Raw genomic sequence first — 20,574 nt, 5'->3', positions numbered from 1 at the left:
CAATTGCCCATTTCTGGACGGATGCGTCAGCCGGCAATTTAGCCCAAATGCAAGCTTCATATAACATTCTTTGAAACAGCGACATGATTTGTGAGATGAGACGAGCGTACTATAAATCATATCATCAGGAGGTTTTTATGATCCCATTTTTTTTATCGGTTTTTATCACCGTCAGGACATTTCGAAAGTATTAAGTTGGGTTAAATGTGTTTTTTATTCGAATCACATTTCTACATTTTCAAAAGTTAACCTCTTCAAGCGGAGTCTAAGTGTGATGTAACGCTGAGTAAACGGACTCATCGTCGCAGCCGACCGCTGACATATTTCAGTTATTTTTCCGAACATGAGCCAAGAGGACTTTGAGGATACCCCTTCAACCTCAACAGAAAGCACAGAACGCAAACTGCCGTGGGACCTCAGCGACATCAGTTCAACTCAACAGGTAATATGAACAGTTTCGTGTGTTGTTCAAGTAAATGAGGTTAATGAGTGTTCCTTGTACATATATTATTTTAAACATCACTCAGTCAATATGACAGTTCCGTCTCAGTCTATACGAGTATATCATTCGGAAATGCAAACTGTTAATCAGAGTTGGACAGATATCCATACGTTCATTATTCAGTGAAAGGAGACCCCCCTTCATCACTCACTCTTTTTTTCTTTCCTCCTTTTTCTCTCTCTACATTAGAGAAATCACTTGAGAATGCCAATGCCCAACAGTGCCTTCGTCCCCACCCTAAATGCCATAGCCTCCAGTCAGGAGCTCCAGTGGATGGTCCAGCCAGCTGCGCTAGGTTCCATGCCCGGCCACTGTGTTCCTTTGACCCCATACAGCCGCCCCATCACTCAGACCGCCCACAGCGGCCATGCCCGGCCAGGTGTCATACACGCCGTAGGAAACACCAGCTGGCAACGGAAAAGAACTCATCAGGTAAGTCATGGGGATAACCAATCTACCAGATAGTCTCATGTATCGTCCTTGATGCTAATATCACTAAGAATGTGTCTTAAATCTTGTGTTTGAAATACAAAAACAGAAAGAGGGGGAGAGACAGAGAGAGAAATATAGTGAGAGAGGGAAAGAGAGGGAAAGAGAGAGAAAGAGAGTGAGAGAATAAGAGAGAGAGAGAGAGAGAGAGAGAGCGAGAGAGAGAGAGTGAGTGAGAGAAACCCTCTATTCCACTCCATATGAAATAGGCATTGATCTATCATCCACCTGTAGAGTTTGATTCGGACTAAGAGTGTGTTTTGTGGAGTTTGTGTGGGACTAAGAGTGTGCTTTGTGGAGTGTGTGTTGTGTGGGACTAAGAGTGTGTTTTGTGGAGTTTGTGTGGGACTAAGAGTGTGTTTTGTGGAGTGTGTGTGGGACTAAGAGTGTGTTTTGTGGAGTTTGTGTGGGACTAAGAGTGTGTTTTGTGGAGTGTGTGTGGGACTAAGAGTGTGTTTTGTGGAGTTTGTGTGGGACTAAGAGTGTGTTTTGTTGAGTGTGTGTGGGACTAAGAGTGTGTTTTGTGGAGTGTGTCTTGGACTAAGAGTGTGTTTTGTGGAGAGTGTGTGGGACTAAGAGTGTGTTTTGTGGAGTTTGTGTGGGACTATTTCCAACAAAAATTAAGTTTTTTTTAAAAAGCGCCTCTCCCATTATGCCTTTTCAAAAGTGTCGTCTACCGAAGCATAAATTAGGCTTAAGAGTATGTGTTTTGGAGTGTGTGTGGGGCTAAGAGTGTGTGTTGTGGACCCTCCAGCTGCACCCTGAGGAGGATGAGAAGCAGAGGCTAAGACGAGAAAGGAACAAGCTGGCTGCTGCCAAGTGCCGGAACCGGAGGAGGGAACTGACGGACCTTCTGCAAGGGGTGAGTTCCTCTTCCTGATGGGATCTTCTGTAAAAGTGACCCCCTGACACGCTATTCAGACATGCTATTGTTTTTATAGTTTTCACCTTGACATCGTGGGGTCGCTTTGTTGTCAATGTGCGTGTAGTGCCAAGAGCATTTTTTTTTACAGTGCTGACCTATATGTGTGTGTGTGTGTGTGTGTGTGTGTGTGTGTGTGTGTGTGTGTGTGTGTGTTTGCACATGCTTCTGCCCTAAGGAAACAGAGCGGCTGGAGCAGGAACAGGCCAGCCTCCAGCAGCAGGTGGACTCCTTGCGGGACGAGCGAGCCCGGCTGGAGCTCGTGCTCACCACCCACTCCTCCGCGTGCAGCCTCAGCCTCAGCCCTGCCATCATGTACCCCACGGGGATGCCCCTGAGCGCCGCGACAGCGCCCCTGGAGGTCAAGCAAGAACCAGAGGAGGTCCAAGACGAGGCGCTCTACCCTTTAAAGCAGGAGGCTCTCCTCGATGCAGAGGACCAGTACGCGCACAAAGACGCGTTCGCCACTCAGGCGGGAGCAGGGTTCAGTTTTAGCTACAGGTTCATCGACTGCAACTCATCAGAGACAGATAGCTCCCTGTCATACAGCGACGAGCTTCTGAATAGATCGATGCCACAGGTTCAATCTACTGACAACAGCGGAGGCTCACACTACAGTGACGTCAGGGTCTTGAGCTCACCCACGCTCTAAAAGGGAACTCTGAGGTCCACTGAAACGCACTGTAGTATTACACCATCATGGTCCTCGTTCTTGCCTTACAAATATGTAGAAAAAAAGGTCATAGCTTATTAATGGGGATGTATGTGTAAATTAAGTTAATGGTGAGAGTGTGATAGTATTTATGGTAGACAATGCCAAAATAGTGTTTTTATAGATATAAATCTTGAGCCTCAAAGAGGAAGGTGCGGAGGGAAATGGATTTGTCAGTGTTCTTTTCTTGTTTTACTGCATATGGCATTGGTCTCACTGAATGTTGAATTCATTACAGTTTCGTTATACAAAAAAAAAGGATCTGATTGCATAAGTGTGCTCTTAGGCCATAGAGAATAGCTATATGTGAAATGGTCAGGTGTGCAAAAAACTAGAGCGTGGTTTCTCTTGTGAAGTGAGTAGGCATGTTTGAACACTAGGTGGCGGTGTTACCCAGTACAGAGCTGAGCCATGTTATGGTTTCAGTTCTGTAAAACCGCGTCTTCTGTGTTCTTTCGGATGTGCATTCCTGTGCAAAACATTGTGTACGTCAGTATGAAATTGTTACCCATATCTGTATGTGAGGTGTGTATTACTTTAAAGGAACATAAATATACATTATAAGGTCAGAATACCTTATGTACTTACATGCAGGTTTTGAAATTAGCAAAAGAGAGGGCTTGAAGGAAATACACACCTGTATCATGTTTGCTGCCATATCTACAGTAGAGGTTCTTACAAGAGGTTATTCAGGCCTACTAGACCTCCCAAAGAGACACAGAAACATTACGTCAAGCCAGGCTCCAGAGCCACTTATTTTATGCACTAGACCAGGGGTGTCAAACTCAAATACACAGAGGGCTGAAATAAAAAAAATGGGTGTAAGTCGAGGGCCGGACAGTGGGGCAAGAGCTCACTAAATTGACGTATGCCACCAACGCGGGCTTTGTGGTGCGTTCGACATACCAGCGGTCGCGGCAGACAAGCTCTGATAAATAAAAAGATGGATACTTTATTAATCCTGAGGTAAAATTAGGCAAACCAAATAAAATGTCATCGTTGCTCATTCAAATCAATGGAACTTTTTGCAACATTCTGAGGAGCTGGCGGGCCAGATTAAGTGGCTTGTCGGGCCTGATCAGGCCCCCGGGCCTTGAGTTTGACACATGTGCACTAGACAGACGGCATGCATTATGAGCGCAATAAAAACGTGTATATTTCACTTGTACACGTAGGACTAACACAGGTTGTCATACATCTTTCAAAGTGTTTTCAAAACAGGAATGCTTGAGAAGAAGTCTGTGCTATGCTTTAGTAACAGGTCTTCATTCATGTACTACAGTGGATGGCCAACATGGAGAATTAGCCAACTAGCTGCAAGTCACTCATGTTCAATCCAAAAGCAGAGGACAGTATAAAACCTCTTTTTTCATATCATCTTTATCCCATGGCAGTCTGATATCCTGTGTGGATAGTGTGGTCAATCAGGGGTAGTTGAAAGGGCGTTTACGTATGTGTCATTTCAAACATGCAGATACTGTACCCTCATGGAAAAACTCTGAAAAAAAAGGTTAAGGAGTCACTGAGTTCCTCAATAAAATATTTTTTAAATCACTGGAGTCTGTGATATCACTCTTTTCAAATGTGTATCTACTGTAGTTTAATTTAATTGAACGCACATTTTAAGGCTACATGTAATGTATAGAAAATATATCTAACATACAGCATTACGTTTCATAATAAAATGTAACATTAGTAGCCAGATTAGTAACAGGTCTAGTACTCCAGAAGGATACATCCTTCTCAGAAATGACTTACATAATCCTCCTCTCAGTTTCCAGTGCATTCCATCCAGTTCTATCTTGAACATCCCGCCCACAAGATTCTTTTTTTGCTGTTGTTTTTTTTTCATCATTTAAAGGAGCTATATGTGAGATTGACTAGCTGTTGGCTAGCAAGCTAAATTGTTCCACACACTCCCCACCCCAAGCAGACTGCTGGGCAGTGAATTACTACGTTTGTGAACACTTACCTCCTCTGCCTTCACAGAAGTAAATGCCAAGTTTGTCCAAGGTGGGGGAGGCTAAAGGCTACATGTAGCAGGAAAACATTTACATGTTTAAAAATATATAAAAATATAAGCTTCCATTAGTGTCTCCATCAACATCAACTGACATTCATATGTTACATTAACTTAGTCGAGGCAAACAGACCCTTGTAGGGCTTTATTTAATCACTCAAGCTTTTGAGATAGCTGATAGTCTAAACTGAAAGTCACTTTAACTGTCATTATTTGAACCTCAGATTTTAGTGATTAAAACCACTATTACTGACAATGTGCGCTTATGCTTATGACAGTATACTTGCATTTTGCAGTGACACCCTAGAGCCTATTGAGGTACTAAGTGGTATTACAAGAGGCAGAACAGATATCACATCTTTTAAAATCTGAAAAAGATCAAAAAGCACTCCAGCCTGAACATTTGCTCTATTTTAATATTTCATTGTTTTCCCACCACCTAGTTAAATAGACATGCCATTACACGTATTGCTGGTATCCATTCACAAACTTTAAAATGCTGGTTGTAGGATAGAGGTTAACTGCTGATTTAACAACTAAAGGAATCTGTTAGTGATGAAGCTGTTTAATCAATTCATTCATTCATTCATTGATTTTTATAGATGCGACATCTAATAAACTCTGTACAAAGCGCATTAAGATTTACAGCAGGAGGGAAAGTCCATATGAGGGCCGCTTCCCTAGCCTGACGATGTCATACTCATAATTCTAGTCAGAATATGAGTCTGAGACCGGACCACTGGGCTGTGATTATGGGGCGTGTTTCAACGAACCAGGAAAGAAAATTCCTCTTCGCTGAATTGGATACCTAGAACCAATCAGAGCAACGTAGTATTATTACCATCTGATAGATTCAACTTTTACCTGATCCCGTAGGAAGGACGGCAAAAACATCTTTTCAATCGACAAATGCCTTGATCGCGTTTCTCTGTTCCTCTTTCAAAATGAATGCGCTGTCAATATCTGTTGAGACGTTACTTAATTAGCACTCAAGGCTAGAAGCTACCATTAGTTCTAATGTTCTTTTTGTCTACGCTGTTAGCATAACCTTTCAATAATGGTCTAGAGTGCATAAGTTAAGACCTACAATCCTAGGCAACATTGGTGTTGCGTATACACAACTAACCGAGTCAATGTAGACATAAAAAAAGTCGTGTAGATACCTTAAATCATATCAAATATGTCCCACTAAGCTCCCGAGACGGCGCCATCTTTGTTCGATGTATACCGGTAATCTATCTATGTCTGTCCATCAACGTATAAAGCCCGCCCTTACAATTTGAATGGTCAGATCCCTTTTCGGGGCCGTTTAAACCCTCCCAACTAGCTCGACTCCAGACTGAATCTCCCGGACCAAAAATTTTGTGGGCGGAGTTCAGGCTGGTATCCAGGCTACCGCTTCCCTTCAAGGCCAGATGCTGTAAGTTTGTTTTTGGAAAGCACCGGATGTAGCAGGTGTTACTCTCTCTTCTACTGTCTCACTCGCAATCAGCCTTATCTTCCACTTCTTCTTTCTGTTGAAACCTTTTTCATACTTTTTCAAACCATTTGTTTTTTCATATTATATCATCCTGTGATGTGAAACATTAATGATTACCCATTATTCCAGTACCATGCCTTATCACGTGATTGAAGGAGTTTGTTCTCAAAATAATTACTTATAATAATAATATACATTACTTCTACTACTTCTTTTGTTGAAGATGTATTTTACTTCTAGTTACCTTTAGTGAATGAGGCCATTTGAATTCCAATGACAGATTTGTTCGTAATTGTAGATGCGTTCACTTATAGGCCTACTGTAGGCTTTTGCCTGACGAATACAGTATGTGAATTATTTTAAGTGTTTGTGCTCAGATGATCGTAATTTGAAACTGTCTTTGGCCTGGGAATGTCTCTTCCCCTTTTGCGTATCTGTCATGCTGACATTTTTAATTTGATGGATATACAGTACCAGTCAAAAATTTGGACACATCGTCTCATTCAATGGTTTTTCTTTATTTTATTTTTTTTCTACATTGCAGATTAATATTGTGGACATTCCAAACTATGAAGGAACACATATGGAATTATGTGGTAAACAAAAAAAAATGCTCAACAAACCAGAATATGTTTTATATTTTAGATTCTTCTAAAAGCCACCCTTTGCTTTGTTGACAGCTTTGCACACTCTTGGCATTCTTTCAATCAGCTTCATAAGGTAGTCACCTGGAATGGTTTCCCAACAGTCTTGAAGGAGTTCCCAGAGGTGCCGAGCACTTGTTGGCTGCTTTGCCCTCACTGTGCCGTCCAACTCATTCCAGACCATCTCAATTGGGTTTAGTTTGTGTGATTGTGAAGGGTCAGGTCATCGGACGCAGCACCTCATCCCTCTCCTTCTTGGTCAAATAGCCCTTACATAGCCTGGAGGTGTGTTTGGGGGTCATTGTCCTGTTGAAACACAAATGCTGGTCCCACTAAGCGCAAACCACAGGGGATGGCATGTTAACGCAGATTGCTGTGGTAACCATGCTGGTTAAGTGTGCCTTGAATTATGAATATTGCTTTTGTCTACAGCCACAACAACATGGCTGAAGCAAAGTCATTAGCATCCATACCTGGTATGACCATATATGGCCCTTGGTCAAGCTATACTTCCCCTCTAAGATGACCTCCAGACACCCCCATCCTCTCCCCTACACACATATGTTAATTATACAAAATAAATTGTCTGTACTTTCTGTAATGTATGAAAAGAAAGAAAAAGAAGACCGACCCGTTAGCAGCAAACGTGCCTCGTGCATGCCCGTGCTGTGTCGAGCTGACCGTGGCAAGTGGCTGAACAAATACATTATTTCGCTAAGCAGTCTTCCACAAGTCTAATATTCTGAAGGAGCTAACTTGAACCAAGCCTGGGCCTCCAACGAATTTGAAGAAGAACAGCAGAAGCCTTTAAGTTGATGTTGAGATTTGTCTGCTACTTGAATTCTGCAAAGCATTTATGTGCGCTGTAATACCAGTTGCTATAAATTTGTGGTTTCTGAGGCTGGTAACTCTAATATCTTATCCTCAGCAGCCGAGGTCACTTTTGGTCTTCCTGTCCTTGGGCGGTCCTCATGAGAGCCAGTCTCATCAAAGCGTTTGATGGTTTTCGCAACTGCACTTGAGGATGCATTCAAAGTTCTTGAAATGTTTCATATTAACTGACCTTCCTGTCTCGTAATGATGGACTGTCTTTCTCTTTACTTAGTTGAGTGGTTATTGCTGTAATATGGAATAGAACTCTAGTTAAATAGGCCTATCCACTGTATAGAACTGTTTACCAACCCTGCCTCTGCACAACACGACTGATGGTCTCAAACACATTAAGAAAGCAAGAAATTACACAAACTACCTCTTGACAAGGCACACCTGTTAACTGAAAACCATTCCAGGTGACTACCTCGTGAAGCGGCTTGAAATAGGGTGACCATATTTGAGTTTGAGAAAAAGAGGACACTTCACGTCACGGGGGAGGGGGCGTGGTAGTGTATAGCATACAGATGACATGCAGGTGTCATGTGCTTTTGTAAACAATGCAACTACTCACTAGCTGCATTGTTTACAACAGCACATGACATTTGTGTAATGTGCTGTTGTAAACAATGCAACACGTCACAAGTTAGTTTATGAACAACAGCATGTTGTTACAGCATGACATGCATGATGAAAAGATACTAGTTACTAGTGGAAGCGGCAAGGTCCTCAGCGTTGCCAGATTGGAAATGGAAAAGTATCGTACCAAATGTTGAATGATCATCTTTGGAGTTTAATTATATATCGTGCATCTGGCAACACTGAGAGGGCGGTCCACCAATGACAGTTCTCTCTACAGTCAGAGCTCAGGCAAGAAGGTGGAACGGGGAAGGGAGATACCCTTTCCAAAACTCGTAAGGGCGTAAAAACTAGTTTGTGAAAGACCCAGAGAAACACAAATATCCGACGAGGCAAAGTCCCGGACAATTTTGGAATCCCTGCCGGACGCATTTTTAGGTCTCGAAAAGATGACATGTTCGGGTAAAAGAGGACGTCTGGTCACCCTACTTGAAAGAATAACAAGAGTGTGCAAAGCTGTCATCAAAGCTAAAGGTGGCTACTTTGAAGAATCTAAAATATAAAACATATTCTGGTTTGTTTAACACTTTTTTTGTGTTTACTACATAATTCCATATGTGGTCCTTTATATTTTTGATGTCTTCAATATTAATCTGCATTGTAGAAAGCATTTCAAATAAATAAAAACCATTGAAAGAGAAGGTGTGTCCAAACCTTGGACTGGTAGTGTATGAAGAAAGTTAATAACTTACAGGTTATAAGATTAATAAAATAACTTTAAATTAAACTTCCGTTTAAAAGCATTAGGGCAATGTCAGAGCCTGGGCACAAACACAGACACAGACACACAGACAGACAGACAGGCACACGCACACACAGGCACAGTCAATCAATCAATCAATCAATCAATCAATTTGTTTATTTAATCAAGAGGGACAGTGTACATTCATGAACATTAAAATGTAAATGCACCAAATTATAGCCAAAAGGCTAGTTTCCATTGGCAGTCCCCCTGCCAGAGTGAAAAAGTCTATACAACCTAAAAAAGGCATTTACGTACATATCAAACATAACATGACAATAATACAAATATAAAAATAAGATAGAATACAATAAAATCCCAATCTACAAATTATACTGCGTACCCACTTATGATTACATTTTTGTTTATTTATCAACCATGTTTTCAGATTTCTTTAAAAGCAGTTGAATGAGGTTGATTCTTTAATGTCCTGTGGGAGATGGCACAGACAGACACACCGACAGACAGACACGCACACACGAACAAACAGATGCAAACATGTTCACATTTAAACTCAAACTGGCTCTTTGAGGTCATATGCAAAAATCAGTTCTTCATCAGTTCACATTCATTTGCGTATAAGTTATAACTAGCCAGAGCTGTTTAAACATTGGTTAAACTAAACAGGGACATTGTAGTATACAGCCACCATGGGGGATAAAAAGGGATCTCACCTTTGTGGGTGGTTCACAATTTCATTTCCTCTTCAAGGCATGGAGGAACTACATAAACCTGAAGCGGAGATTAATTTGCGAAAAAACAACTCCTGACTGAAATTGAAGGGGAAATTATATATGTATAAGATTGACACGTGGATCGCTAACACAACAACAGTTAAAGTTTCGGAAAACTTCCTTAAAGGTTAATCGGTGAAAGTTGTTGGAATGAAACGCCGCCTCCCGCGAACTGACTACTGAAGGTCTTATGGCTGAGAAAGGACCCATATTAACTTCAGGTATCATTTTTTACCTGTCAATTGGAGCAGCAATATTTCAAATACTAGAAGAGCCAAATTGGAAGACAGCCGTATCTGACTATGGCATTAAAAAGGAAAAACTTCTCCAAAAATATCCTTGTTTGTCGAAGGACAATCTGGAAGAGATTGTGAAGGTATGACCTACTCAATGACGTTTCCAAGCAATTCAGTCTTAAGTTTAGTTTTTTCAATAAGCTATTACAATGTTAGGAACACAAACTGGTGCATTATACACGTGGTTTGCTATGTTGCTGAAATTATTATTTGGCTTGCATCGGGATACATTTCTGTATGAATTGATCTTTTGAGTTCCTCCACTTTGTATTTCAGATAGAAAACATAGTGGCATGTTCGTTTAACTTGTCAAAATGGCAATATAATTCCTGGGGTCAGCCTTCCGCGTAAAAAGCATGAACTAATTGCCGTTGTCTACAACTGCTGAAGATGGAACTGGTTCCTTATCAGATTTCACACATTGTGTATACGCCTATGACAAGTAAAACACGACGAGGAATTGTGTTCCTTTTATTAAACTTTGTAAGTAGGCAAGAAAGTTTTCATTATGGAAGTATTCATTATGGAATTCATTAACAATCTCTTGCGGTTCATGAAAAAGGTTGGGTAGCCTACTGTTGTAGTTCGCGAGCCTCAACTTGCCAAAAGCCTTTGGAGTAACTGGGCGTGTTTGGTTTTCCTGTGAGAAAATTAAGGTGGAGAAGACACACTCGGGAGAGGAATTTGCTCAGGGCGTGCGGGCTGAGTTTACGTCAACGCGCATTGTGAAGTGGTTTTTCCTTAAGCAAGTGTCAAGGGCGCACTTGGCACTAGTGTTCAAGGCGAGAACAGATTGACAGGAAGACCAGGAAGAACGGCGTTCCGAAAATAGGGACAGTAGCCTACTGAAATATCTAACTGAAATCCTTCCAAGCATCCTTCCTTGTGGTTTGTCTTTCCTCTGTCGCTTAAACTCAGTGGTGCGTAAACAAAGTATATGAGCATATTACCATGAGAATGAAGTCCCATGGATCCTACTCACTACTGTCACTGATATGCTCTTCCTGTCTTCCATGTATTCACGCTCTGGTGTAAATAACCTATTTGTTTATTTTCGTCTCTCCCAGGCTGTGACAGAGGCTGCCGGAAAAGGCGTGTCCGTCGCAAGCAAAAACTCTTTTAACAACTGGAACTGGCAGAATGCCGTCATATTTGCTGCCACGGTGATAACTACAATAGGTGAATACATAGGGTGTGAATGTATTGCTTAATACATTTACCACTTTACTTAACCTACTAGTAAAACTTAACTGTATCCTTAATATGGCATCACTAAGGCAGGTTTTTTTTCCCCAATTAAAGAACCACAAACAAATCAAGTGAAATGCCAGTAATCTTCTCCATACTCAATTACCTCATATTTTACATTACATTTAGTCGTTTTGCAGACGTGTTTGTCCAAAGCAACCTACAAGCTATGGAGAGAACAGTCAAGTTACGCGCAATAGAGACCTAGTGTAACAATAAACACAATTTGGCATAAGGAATAGAAAAAAGAAGTGCAGGAATGTATCTGCTGGAAGTGCAAGTTAAGTACTAGTCGAAGTGCAAGTTATGAAGGGAGGTTCTCTCTGAAGAGTCGGGTCTTCAAAAGCTTCTTAAAAGTAGAGGAGGACGCCCCTGCTCTGGTAGTGCTAGGCAGGTCGTTCCACCAACATGGAACTACAAATGAGAATAGTCTGGAATGCCGTGCTTGCACAGCCGGCACACAGTTGACCTTGAAGTGAAATCAAGTCAAGTCATTTTATTGTGTCTCCCAGGGGAGATTTTTTTTTGGATCTGGGTAATAGCTGCATCACATCAGTACGAAATAACATACAACATACAACCAGTTCATCACATGGGCAAGACAGTTTCAAAGTATTCATTCCTTCATATTTAACCCCTCTTTTCCCACTGGACTCCAGGTTATGGCAATGTGGCCCCTAAGACGGTGGGCGGCCGCGTGTTCTGCATCCTGTACGGGCTGTTCGGTATCCCCCTGTGCCTCACATGGATGAGTGAAGTGGGCACGTTCTTCAGTGGGCGGACCAAACGCCTCAGCCAGGTGCTACTACACAGAGGCCATTCACCGGTGAGTTAACAAAAGTTTGCTTAGTTTGTCTGTGTGTGTGTGTGTGCACATGTGTGTATGTGTGCGACGTGCTTGTGTGTGTTTGTGGGTCTGTGTGTGTGCGTGTGTGTGTGCGTGCGTGTGTGTGTGTGTGTGTGTGTGTGTGAGTGTGTGTGCGTGCGTGTGTGCGCATGTGTGTGTTTGTGTGTGTGCGCATGTGTGTGTTTGTGCGTGTGTGTGTGTGTGCGTGTATTTGTGCGTGTGTGTGTGCTTGTGTGTGTGTGTGTGCATGTGTGAGTATGTATGTAAGTATAGTAGTATGTCCATGTGAGACAGGAACGACAGAGGTCCTTTTGTGTTTGTACGACTGGTTCTACTATGAGAAGTTTTCAGAGTTCAGTTCTGCGAAGTATTCACTGAAATACTGCACTGTGTGGCAGCATTTATAATCATGCTTATCCTTTTTGTAAAAGCTGACACCTATGTATGTTGACTGTTACTGTGGTCTAATAAGTCTTAACTGAGTAGATCTGTGCATGTGTTATGGCCTTCTGTACACTGAGATGAATGCATGTTGTTGCATTCTGGCCTGCTGTACACTGTGATTGATGCATGTTGTTGCATTCTGGCCTGCTGTACACTGTGATTATTGCATGTTGTTGCATTCTGGCCTGTTGTGCACTGTGGTTATTGCATGTTGTTGCATTCTGGCCTGTTGTACACTGTGGTTATTGCATGTTGTTGCATTCTGGCCTGCTGTACACTGTGATTGATGCATGTTGTTGCATTCTGGCCTGTTGTACACTGTGATTAATGCATGTTGCTGCATTGCCTTTTCTTTGGAAAGCATTAATGACAGTATCTCTCCTTGCAATGTTTGCAGAGAAAAGTCCAGTTTACCTGCATTGCCGTCTTCTTGTTGTGGGGTTTGCTCATACACTTGGTCATCCCTCCATTTCTGTTCACCGTCATTGAGGGATGGAATTACCTGGAGGGGTTTCACTTCTGTTTCACCACTCTCACCACAGTGGGCTTCGGAGACTATGTTGCAGGTAATAATAATAATAATAATAATAATAATAATACATTTTATTTATAGGGCGCCTTTCAAGAAACCCAAGCCTTACAACAGTGAATAAAACATTGAATACCGTAATACATAATACAGCAACAACTTCAGTTGGCAGGACCTTTACATGTTATAGGCCTTCCTAAACAGGTGTGTTTTGATATGTGTTTTAAAAAGAGCAATTGAGTTAGGTACTGCAGATCATCTTTTTTGGGGGAGCTTAAATGCATCCTAAAAATCTCTTCAAACGAACGTGAATGCACTAGTTAATTATTTGTACGGCTTGGTTGAATTTCTTATTTCAAGTCTTTGGAATGCCAGTAGTTCCAGGCCTAGTTTCCCGAACGCTAGAAAGGACTTGAAATCGGTCGTAAGAGGGATATTGCAGAGCGGTTTCCCGACGCCGCACTTACGGCTATGATGAGTCTACGATGTCGCCAAAATCCACGTAGGCCTTTAAGATACCTCGTTATCGGGAAACGAGGCCCCAGTTTTTAACAGTATGACATTTGCACATCAATTTGCCTAATTCGCTGTGAAGTTTAAATTAACTGTTTTGTTGTGACCGTTGCAAATTAGTGGACCAGTGGAAGTAAAGAGAGTAACAACACGTTCCATATGTCTGAAAAAGCTTTTATTACCGTTACACTACATTTGGATTTAGGACCACCGTGATTTAAAAGAATGTTAACTTGGCAACAAGAGGAATCATCATAATCATTATTTATTCAGGGAGAAGTGACTGAGCACAGGGCTCTTTTGCAGCAATGCCCTGATTGAGGGTACATAATACAGATGAACAATAAATAAACAAAACATAACAAAACAAAACAGACAAAATAAATAAATAAAACACATTATACAACTCAGAAATTAAGTATATATTATATACAGTATATATAAAAGATTTTCATCCATGATTTTGTTCCATCATTTTTAGAATGGAACTAATGACTGGACTTTGGCCATAGCAACAATCCATTTAGAACTAGTACGGCAGTTTGTTCTGCAAGGCTGGTAAGAAAAGACTGTGTTTGGCAGAAAGAGTAATACTTCTCTTTAATTATTTCTAGTTTCTAGTTAATAATTTCTTTAGAGGCCTCAGTGGATCAGAGCATCAAGATATATTTGTAAGGTGCAAGTTACTAATTCAGTTACACATTCTAACTAGTCTAAAGTAAACTATCGAAAGTTACAAAAACCTGAGAGGACATATGAAACATCCAAATATTGAGAAAGTATGATCATACCTGGTTGCTCAGAGGATGATGTCTGATGATTGCAACTTATAATGCAATACCACGTTTAATACCCTTAATTCAATTGTCCTGCCCTTAGTTTAGCCCCTGTGTGACAAAGCCCAGGGAGAGAGCCAGAGACAAAGGCTAAAGATAAGAACATCAGCAGGAATGAGAGAAGAGTCAACCTCTTGAATGTTTTTAGAGACATAGTAATCAGTAAACAACTAAGCCACACCTAATTACTGCAGAGTGATTCCAACTAGAAGGCCATCTGTGTTTAACAATCCAAAGATTCTTGGCCTGCAACTAAGAGCCAAATTGGCCTTGGGCTTGGTTTTTTCTTTTTTTGAGAGAGGAGATAACCCATGACTTTTAGCACTTTGAGATTTGTATAATGTAAAGTGCAATACAAATAACATGTATTATTATTATTATTATTATTATTATTATGACTTAGTTTTGAACCCAAACTAAGACTAAAAATCAGGGGCCGTATTCACAAAGAATCTTAGGGCTAAAAGTAGGTCATAAGTGGCGAATTTAGGAGAAACTCCTAAAAATAATGGGCGTGTCAGTCTTAAATGTAGGACTCCTAATTTGTTTTACTAAGAGCAATTCACAAAATATTTTATCCCTAAAAGTAGCACCTAAGTCTAGGACAGCTTAAAACTCCTCATGAGGACTCCTTAGTCACAAAGACCTATTCACAAAAAATCGTAAGATGGCTGCAGCCGACTTGGAATTGATAAAAGACATTGCTTAAACCGTGAAGGTATTAATATTGTCGTAGAATTAGCGCGGGATGCAATGACGCCTTTAAACAACGATGTGTCCCGAAGTGAAATGTTTGGAAACATAAATATAGCCTATTTGGCTTCGCGGAAAACGCAAATGACGACACTGGGAATCAGTCAGCCGTTTAATTCATCAAACTATCAACGCACTGTAGTGTAGACCCCACATCATCCAACAGTTTATCCAGTTGCCTTTGCCCTTTGGACAATCGCCAATTACACAAGATCAAAGTAAATTCCATGGCGATCGCAGGAATGTCCACACATTACAATAATTGCCCCATCAAAAGATGAGGACGTTTTCGACTCGTGCATTTCAACGGAGAGCGGTCTGCAGCAGTTTTTTAAGAACTTACCAGCTGGATGCCGCTGGGGTGACGGTGGCTATTGGTCCTGGGACCAGTAGGCTTTCGCTATACGTTTCACGTTCGTTTCGCTTGAAGGGCCGTGTGTGCTGATATTTGAAGTGGTCAAGGGCTGGAAATATAATAGCCTTACAGTTTGCTGGGTGCTTTAGTTATTACTGCCTTGATTACATGCAATTGCCATATTTTATATTGATCGTTTTTTATTTCTCTTAACGTGCAAAGTGTCATTCCCGTTGGATGCACAAACTTGTCATCATTTTGTTTATTCCATTTTATTTTATTTAGTTTATTCCATTTTATTTTGTCTTATTTTATTATTCTTTCTGTATCTAATGCACTATTTACAGCACTTTGGTCAGTCGGAGCTGTGTTTAAATGTGCTCTATAAAATACACTTTACTTACTTACTAGACGTTTCAAGGATGCTACATCATCGTATCCTACCTAAGGACTGTTCAGATGTCTAGGGTCCTTCTACCAAGGACAGAGTCATTCGTTCAGAGAATTTTTCAAGGATGCAGTTGGAGTGTCCTCTGCATTCTTAAAACTCCCACAAACATACGCGCACGTACCAGAGCGTTGCCTGACCTTGGAAGGACCCGTCCTGCCAAGGAAGCATCTTTGACTTTAAGAAACACCAATAGCTCACATCAGTGAACATTTTCTTTTAAACATCAACATAATTCGATACTTAATGTAGTACCCACACTCAATAATGTACCGTGAGTTTTCTTCTTGAAATAGCCAAGACGGCTAGATTGATTTTTTAATCTGGGTGCGTAGGTCTTCTTACTTTGTCTGCACTGTGTAGCACTACTCGCCTCTTTGGACTTTGGACGCTGCAAATCAAGTTCTTATCTGTTACAGTTTGTCAGATGTTTTGCTATAAACACCTCAGTTTTTAGGCCAAAAATACTCAGGGCTAGGATTAAAACACTTGTGGCTATAGCCCTAGGGTGAGGGTTAAGACTTAACGATGCCACTGACAAGGGTATAAGATTGTACAACTGCAGTTGATCTGTCAGAAGTCACACAGTAGGGGCGAGGTCAATTGGCTGGTTCTTATAAATGAAATAGCACCTACATTGTGCTAATCCTGGAATCATCAATCAATCAATCAATCAATCTATCAAACTTTATTTGTACGGTGCATTTCATACCAGGAAGTAAAACAATGCACCTCACAGAAGGAAAAATGAGTGGGGAGTTACAAACATTTGTAAAGACACACAGACTTTCCAGATATATTAAATAAACAGGAAATGACATACTGGAAGGCTTGACCACCATTATGCTCCTGTTTGTATTTGTTCTGTGTAGTGTTCACTTGGTGGCTCATTATCACAAAACTGAGGAATAGTTCTAAGTTGTCCCTCTTACAACAGATTGAAGAATGCATGTCTTTTTAAATCCTGGGCACCTGTAATGCTATAATATTTATATATATCCTGGTTTCTGTTTTTATTTCTTTTCTGTGTTGTTTTCAGAATGCACTGTTTTAATTGCTATTTTTGCACTCCTATTACCTTGCATTATTGTTGTTGTGACCTTGTTAAGCACCTTGAGACGTCTTTGTATTTTAAAGTGTGCTATAAAAATAAAATCCATTATTATTTATTATTATTATTTTTATATTGCAGGTGTGGACCCAGACAATAGTTCTAAGTTGTCCCTCTTACAACAGATTGAAGAATGCATGTCTTTTTAAATCCTGGGCATCTGTAATGTTATAATATTTCTATATTGCAGGTGTGGACCCAGACATAGACTACCCTACTCTTTACCGCTTCTTGGTGGAGGTGTGGATCTTCATGGGCCTGGCCTGGCTGTCTCTGTTCTTCAGTTGGAACGTCTACATGGTGGTGGAGGCCCACAAGGTGCTGAAGAAGCGTCGGTACCAGCGCCGCCACAGACTCTCCCTCGAGGAACGCCGGCATCACGAGGAGACGCAGGTCTCCGTGTGCTCCCGCCTTGAGGAGCCGAGGCCCAGCGCCATCGACATCTTCAACTACCTGACGGTGAAAGAGGAGGACTACTGCGCCATCATTAAGAAGATTGGCTCCGAGCCCAAGAAGAAGAAGAAGAAGAAGAAGAAGGTGACGATCCAAGAGGACCTTGTTCCGCGGTCTAAGAGCTGCAACGACATCCTCAACGACATGGGCGTCATCATGACGCTCGAACAGTCACCCCGCCTCAAGCGCCATCTCAGCTTCAGCGGTAACGTCTTCACGGCCGTCTCTAACTCCAAGGAGTCCATGGGGTCCACGGCAACGGATGAGGAGAGCCAGAATCTTCTGGAGGACTCAGGGGAGGACCAGAGCCCAGAAGGGAGCTTCCCAGAGCAGAACGGGACAGTTCAACTGTGTTCGTGGGACAACACAGAACCTGACCCAACAGTCTCTCAGACTCAGAACGGGACAGTTCAACTGTGTTCGCGGGACAACACAGAACCTGACCCAACAGTGTCTCAGAGCCCGAACGGGACGGTGAAACAGGAAGTCGAGACAAATAAAGAGGAAGCAGAAGATGGCGCTGGGAGTAGGTTCATAGTGTTTAAAGTGTCAGAGAAAGAAGGTCAAGGATGACACAATCTCAGGAGCTGGTGCAGCTCTGGCTGGTGTATGGCAGTGCTTGACCTCTGGCTGGTATAAAGCTGTGCTTGACCTCTGGCTGGTATATAGCTGTGCTTGACCTCTGGCTGGTATATAGCTGTGCTTGACCTCTGGCTGGTATATAGCTGTGCTTGTCAGGCATAACTCATTCACATGGGCAGGTAGACACTTTGTTGACAGTGCCTGTAACACATCAGATTTGAGTGACAGATCTTTAAGTCCTAATGTGCTTACTGTGATACAGGTATGAGAGGTCTTAAGCCATTGATGCCATGGGGTACATTATGCTTAAGTCACTGTTTCAATTTACAAAACTTAGTGTTTCGGTTGACAGTAACTTTTAGTTTGTTTGTCATCTCAAGCATTGTTCCTACAGTGTGCAAGGTGTTCACACGGTGGGGGTGGATCAAGTGTCAAACCAGAAACACCATGTTGAACAGCGTATTGAACGTTTAATGTATCTCAGGCCTAACAGCAGATTCTATCATATGCACACACATTCACACGTTATCAGTTAATTTGAGGAGGTGGTTTGACCTTAGCTGTGGCCGTCCATTTAATGCTTGATTAAAAGCGACCTGTTGCACCATATTTTCAAGCATACGGTTAGCTTTCGCAGATGCTGCTGTCACCCGTCCCTCCTTGTCTGAGTGAAACTTGATTGAAAATTGTTAACATAAGCATAACAGAAAAGATTTAACACCAGAAATGCCTTCCTGAATAAAAAAGTTTTAAGTCCAGCTTTAAAGGAGTCCAGCGTCTGCGTTGCCCTTAGGTGGTCAGGGAGGCTGTTCCATAAGTGTGGCGCTGCCGAGCAAAAGGCCCGGTCGCCCATGGTGCGGAGCTTGGTTTTGGGGACATCTGTTACTGAAGTCCGAGAAGGGGGAAAGCGATTTTATCCACGTTCCACTGATCATACAAATCATGTCCAGGCTGACACTTATGGTGTGTGTATGCCAATACAGTTCAGGTTTTAGTTTTTTCATTTGTTTGTTGGTTGTTTTTTAAAAAGGGGTTAAGTGCTTTTGGTCTGCTAACTGTTGCTTAATATAGATACAGAACATTCATGTGGTTTACTGGTTTTAAGTAGTTTTAAGAACAACGGTACTGAGTCAATTTTAAGAGTTCTAAATACTTTTAGAGTGTTTATTTTTTCTTTTACGTTTATAGTATGAAATATGGTGTGAATTGAAATAACTGTCATGTATTTTCATTTATCTCTGCAATATGATACTGCATTTTATTTTGGAAGCACCTGTTCATAAGCAAAACTTATTGAAAAGCGTACTTAAGTTGAAGATGTTCTCTCTTCACCAGATGTGTCTTTTTTTTTGTAAAATAGAAAATACATTAAACAAAAAATGTTTTCCAATATCCTCATGTTTGTGTTTAACTTACATCCAAAAAGAACATCTACCCTGAGGTTTATATAAGCCAAAACATTTTTTGTCACTTGCTTATCCAAATTGGTTTTGCAAGGTGTTGAACCTGCTCTTTCAGTCTACTGTGTGTGGAGCTCTAGCTCTAAACCTTCTCATTGGAAGTGTCCTCCCACCCCGGCCCAGTCTCTGAATAAGAGCAGCAAAGCTACACCAGCAGAACATATGAGACATCTTGCAGTGTGGCCCTTTGTGAGCAGGGAACTCATGTGTAAGGACGACCCCGTTTTCTGCTCTTTTGCTTGTCTGTCTGTTGAGATATCACAGACATCCTCCTGCCTTTCCGATGGAATAGAAGCTCGGACTTATTTTCCCAGCTGAAACTCCAGATGTTTAGACAGGAGCAAAGCTAGATATCGTTGACACCTTGACAAATCCCAACCTTGTCGAGGTTAAAGTCAAAAATCTCTTCTGCCTGGGTTCCCGGGCCAGCCTCCAGGGTGGCAAAGCTGCAGATGAATCACAGGACGTTGGCAGATGAAGTCACCCAAAGAAAATGAAAATTGAACCATTCAATTGAAATGAATTTTATTTATATAGCGCCAAAACAATACAATTGTCTCAAGGCGCTTTACAGAACCCAGACTCTGAAAGGCGACAGGGGCAAAGAAAGACTCATTCACTCTCAGGAAGGAACCTTGAGCAGAAACTCAGCTCACAAGGGGGGGACCCATCTGCTTGGAGCCGGCCAGACAAGCAGGGGGAAGGAAAGCGAGGAGACAGGAGGGGAGACCATCAGAAACAAGCATGCTAGCCTATATACGTTAGGGATAAAGGCCGACACGCTGTACAGTTCTACAAAGATAATGGCCGATGCGGGGCAAAGAACTCCACGATACGCAGCGGAGTGGAGTTGTTCCGCGAAGTCCATTAACTTTGTAGAACTGTACAGCTCGAAGGCCATTATCCCGCTTATCTCCCGCTTACAACATCCAAAAGATGGGAGAT

At 41.7% G+C, this 20,574-nt stretch overlaps 2 protein-coding genes across 2 annotated transcripts; both read left to right on the top strand.

Moving 5' to 3' along the window:
- Positions 1–343: 343 nt before the first annotated feature.
- Positions 344–2,565, top strand: LOC308376866 (fos-related antigen 2-like; the record flags this gene model as incomplete). The annotated part of the gene is made up of 4 exons (XM_080853353.1): positions 344–442; positions 692–934; positions 1,746–1,853; positions 2,092–2,565. The coding sequence occupies 4 exons, from the start codon at positions 344–346 to the stop codon at positions 2,563–2,565; spliced, it is 924 nt and encodes a 307-aa protein (XP_080709479.1).
- A 7,379-nt stretch (positions 2,566–9,944) lies between these two features.
- Positions 9,945–18,160, top strand: LOC308377739 (potassium channel subfamily K member 5-like; the record flags this gene model as incomplete). The annotated part of the gene is made up of 5 exons (XM_080854477.1): positions 9,945–10,130; positions 11,118–11,229; positions 11,958–12,124; positions 12,987–13,155; positions 17,325–18,160. The coding sequence occupies 5 exons, from the start codon at positions 9,945–9,947 to the stop codon at positions 18,158–18,160; spliced, it is 1,470 nt and encodes a 489-aa protein (XP_080710603.1).
- Between the last annotated feature and the right edge of the window lie 2,414 nt (positions 18,161–20,574).

This window comes from Sprattus sprattus, assembly GCF_963457725.1.
Source record: "Sprattus sprattus genome assembly, chromosome: 16".
Lineage (NCBI taxonomy): Eukaryota > Metazoa > Chordata > Actinopteri > Clupeiformes > Clupeidae > Sprattus > Sprattus sprattus.
The sequence above is the reverse complement of the archived record's forward strand: the minus strand, read 5'-3'. Positions and strand labels throughout refer to the sequence as shown.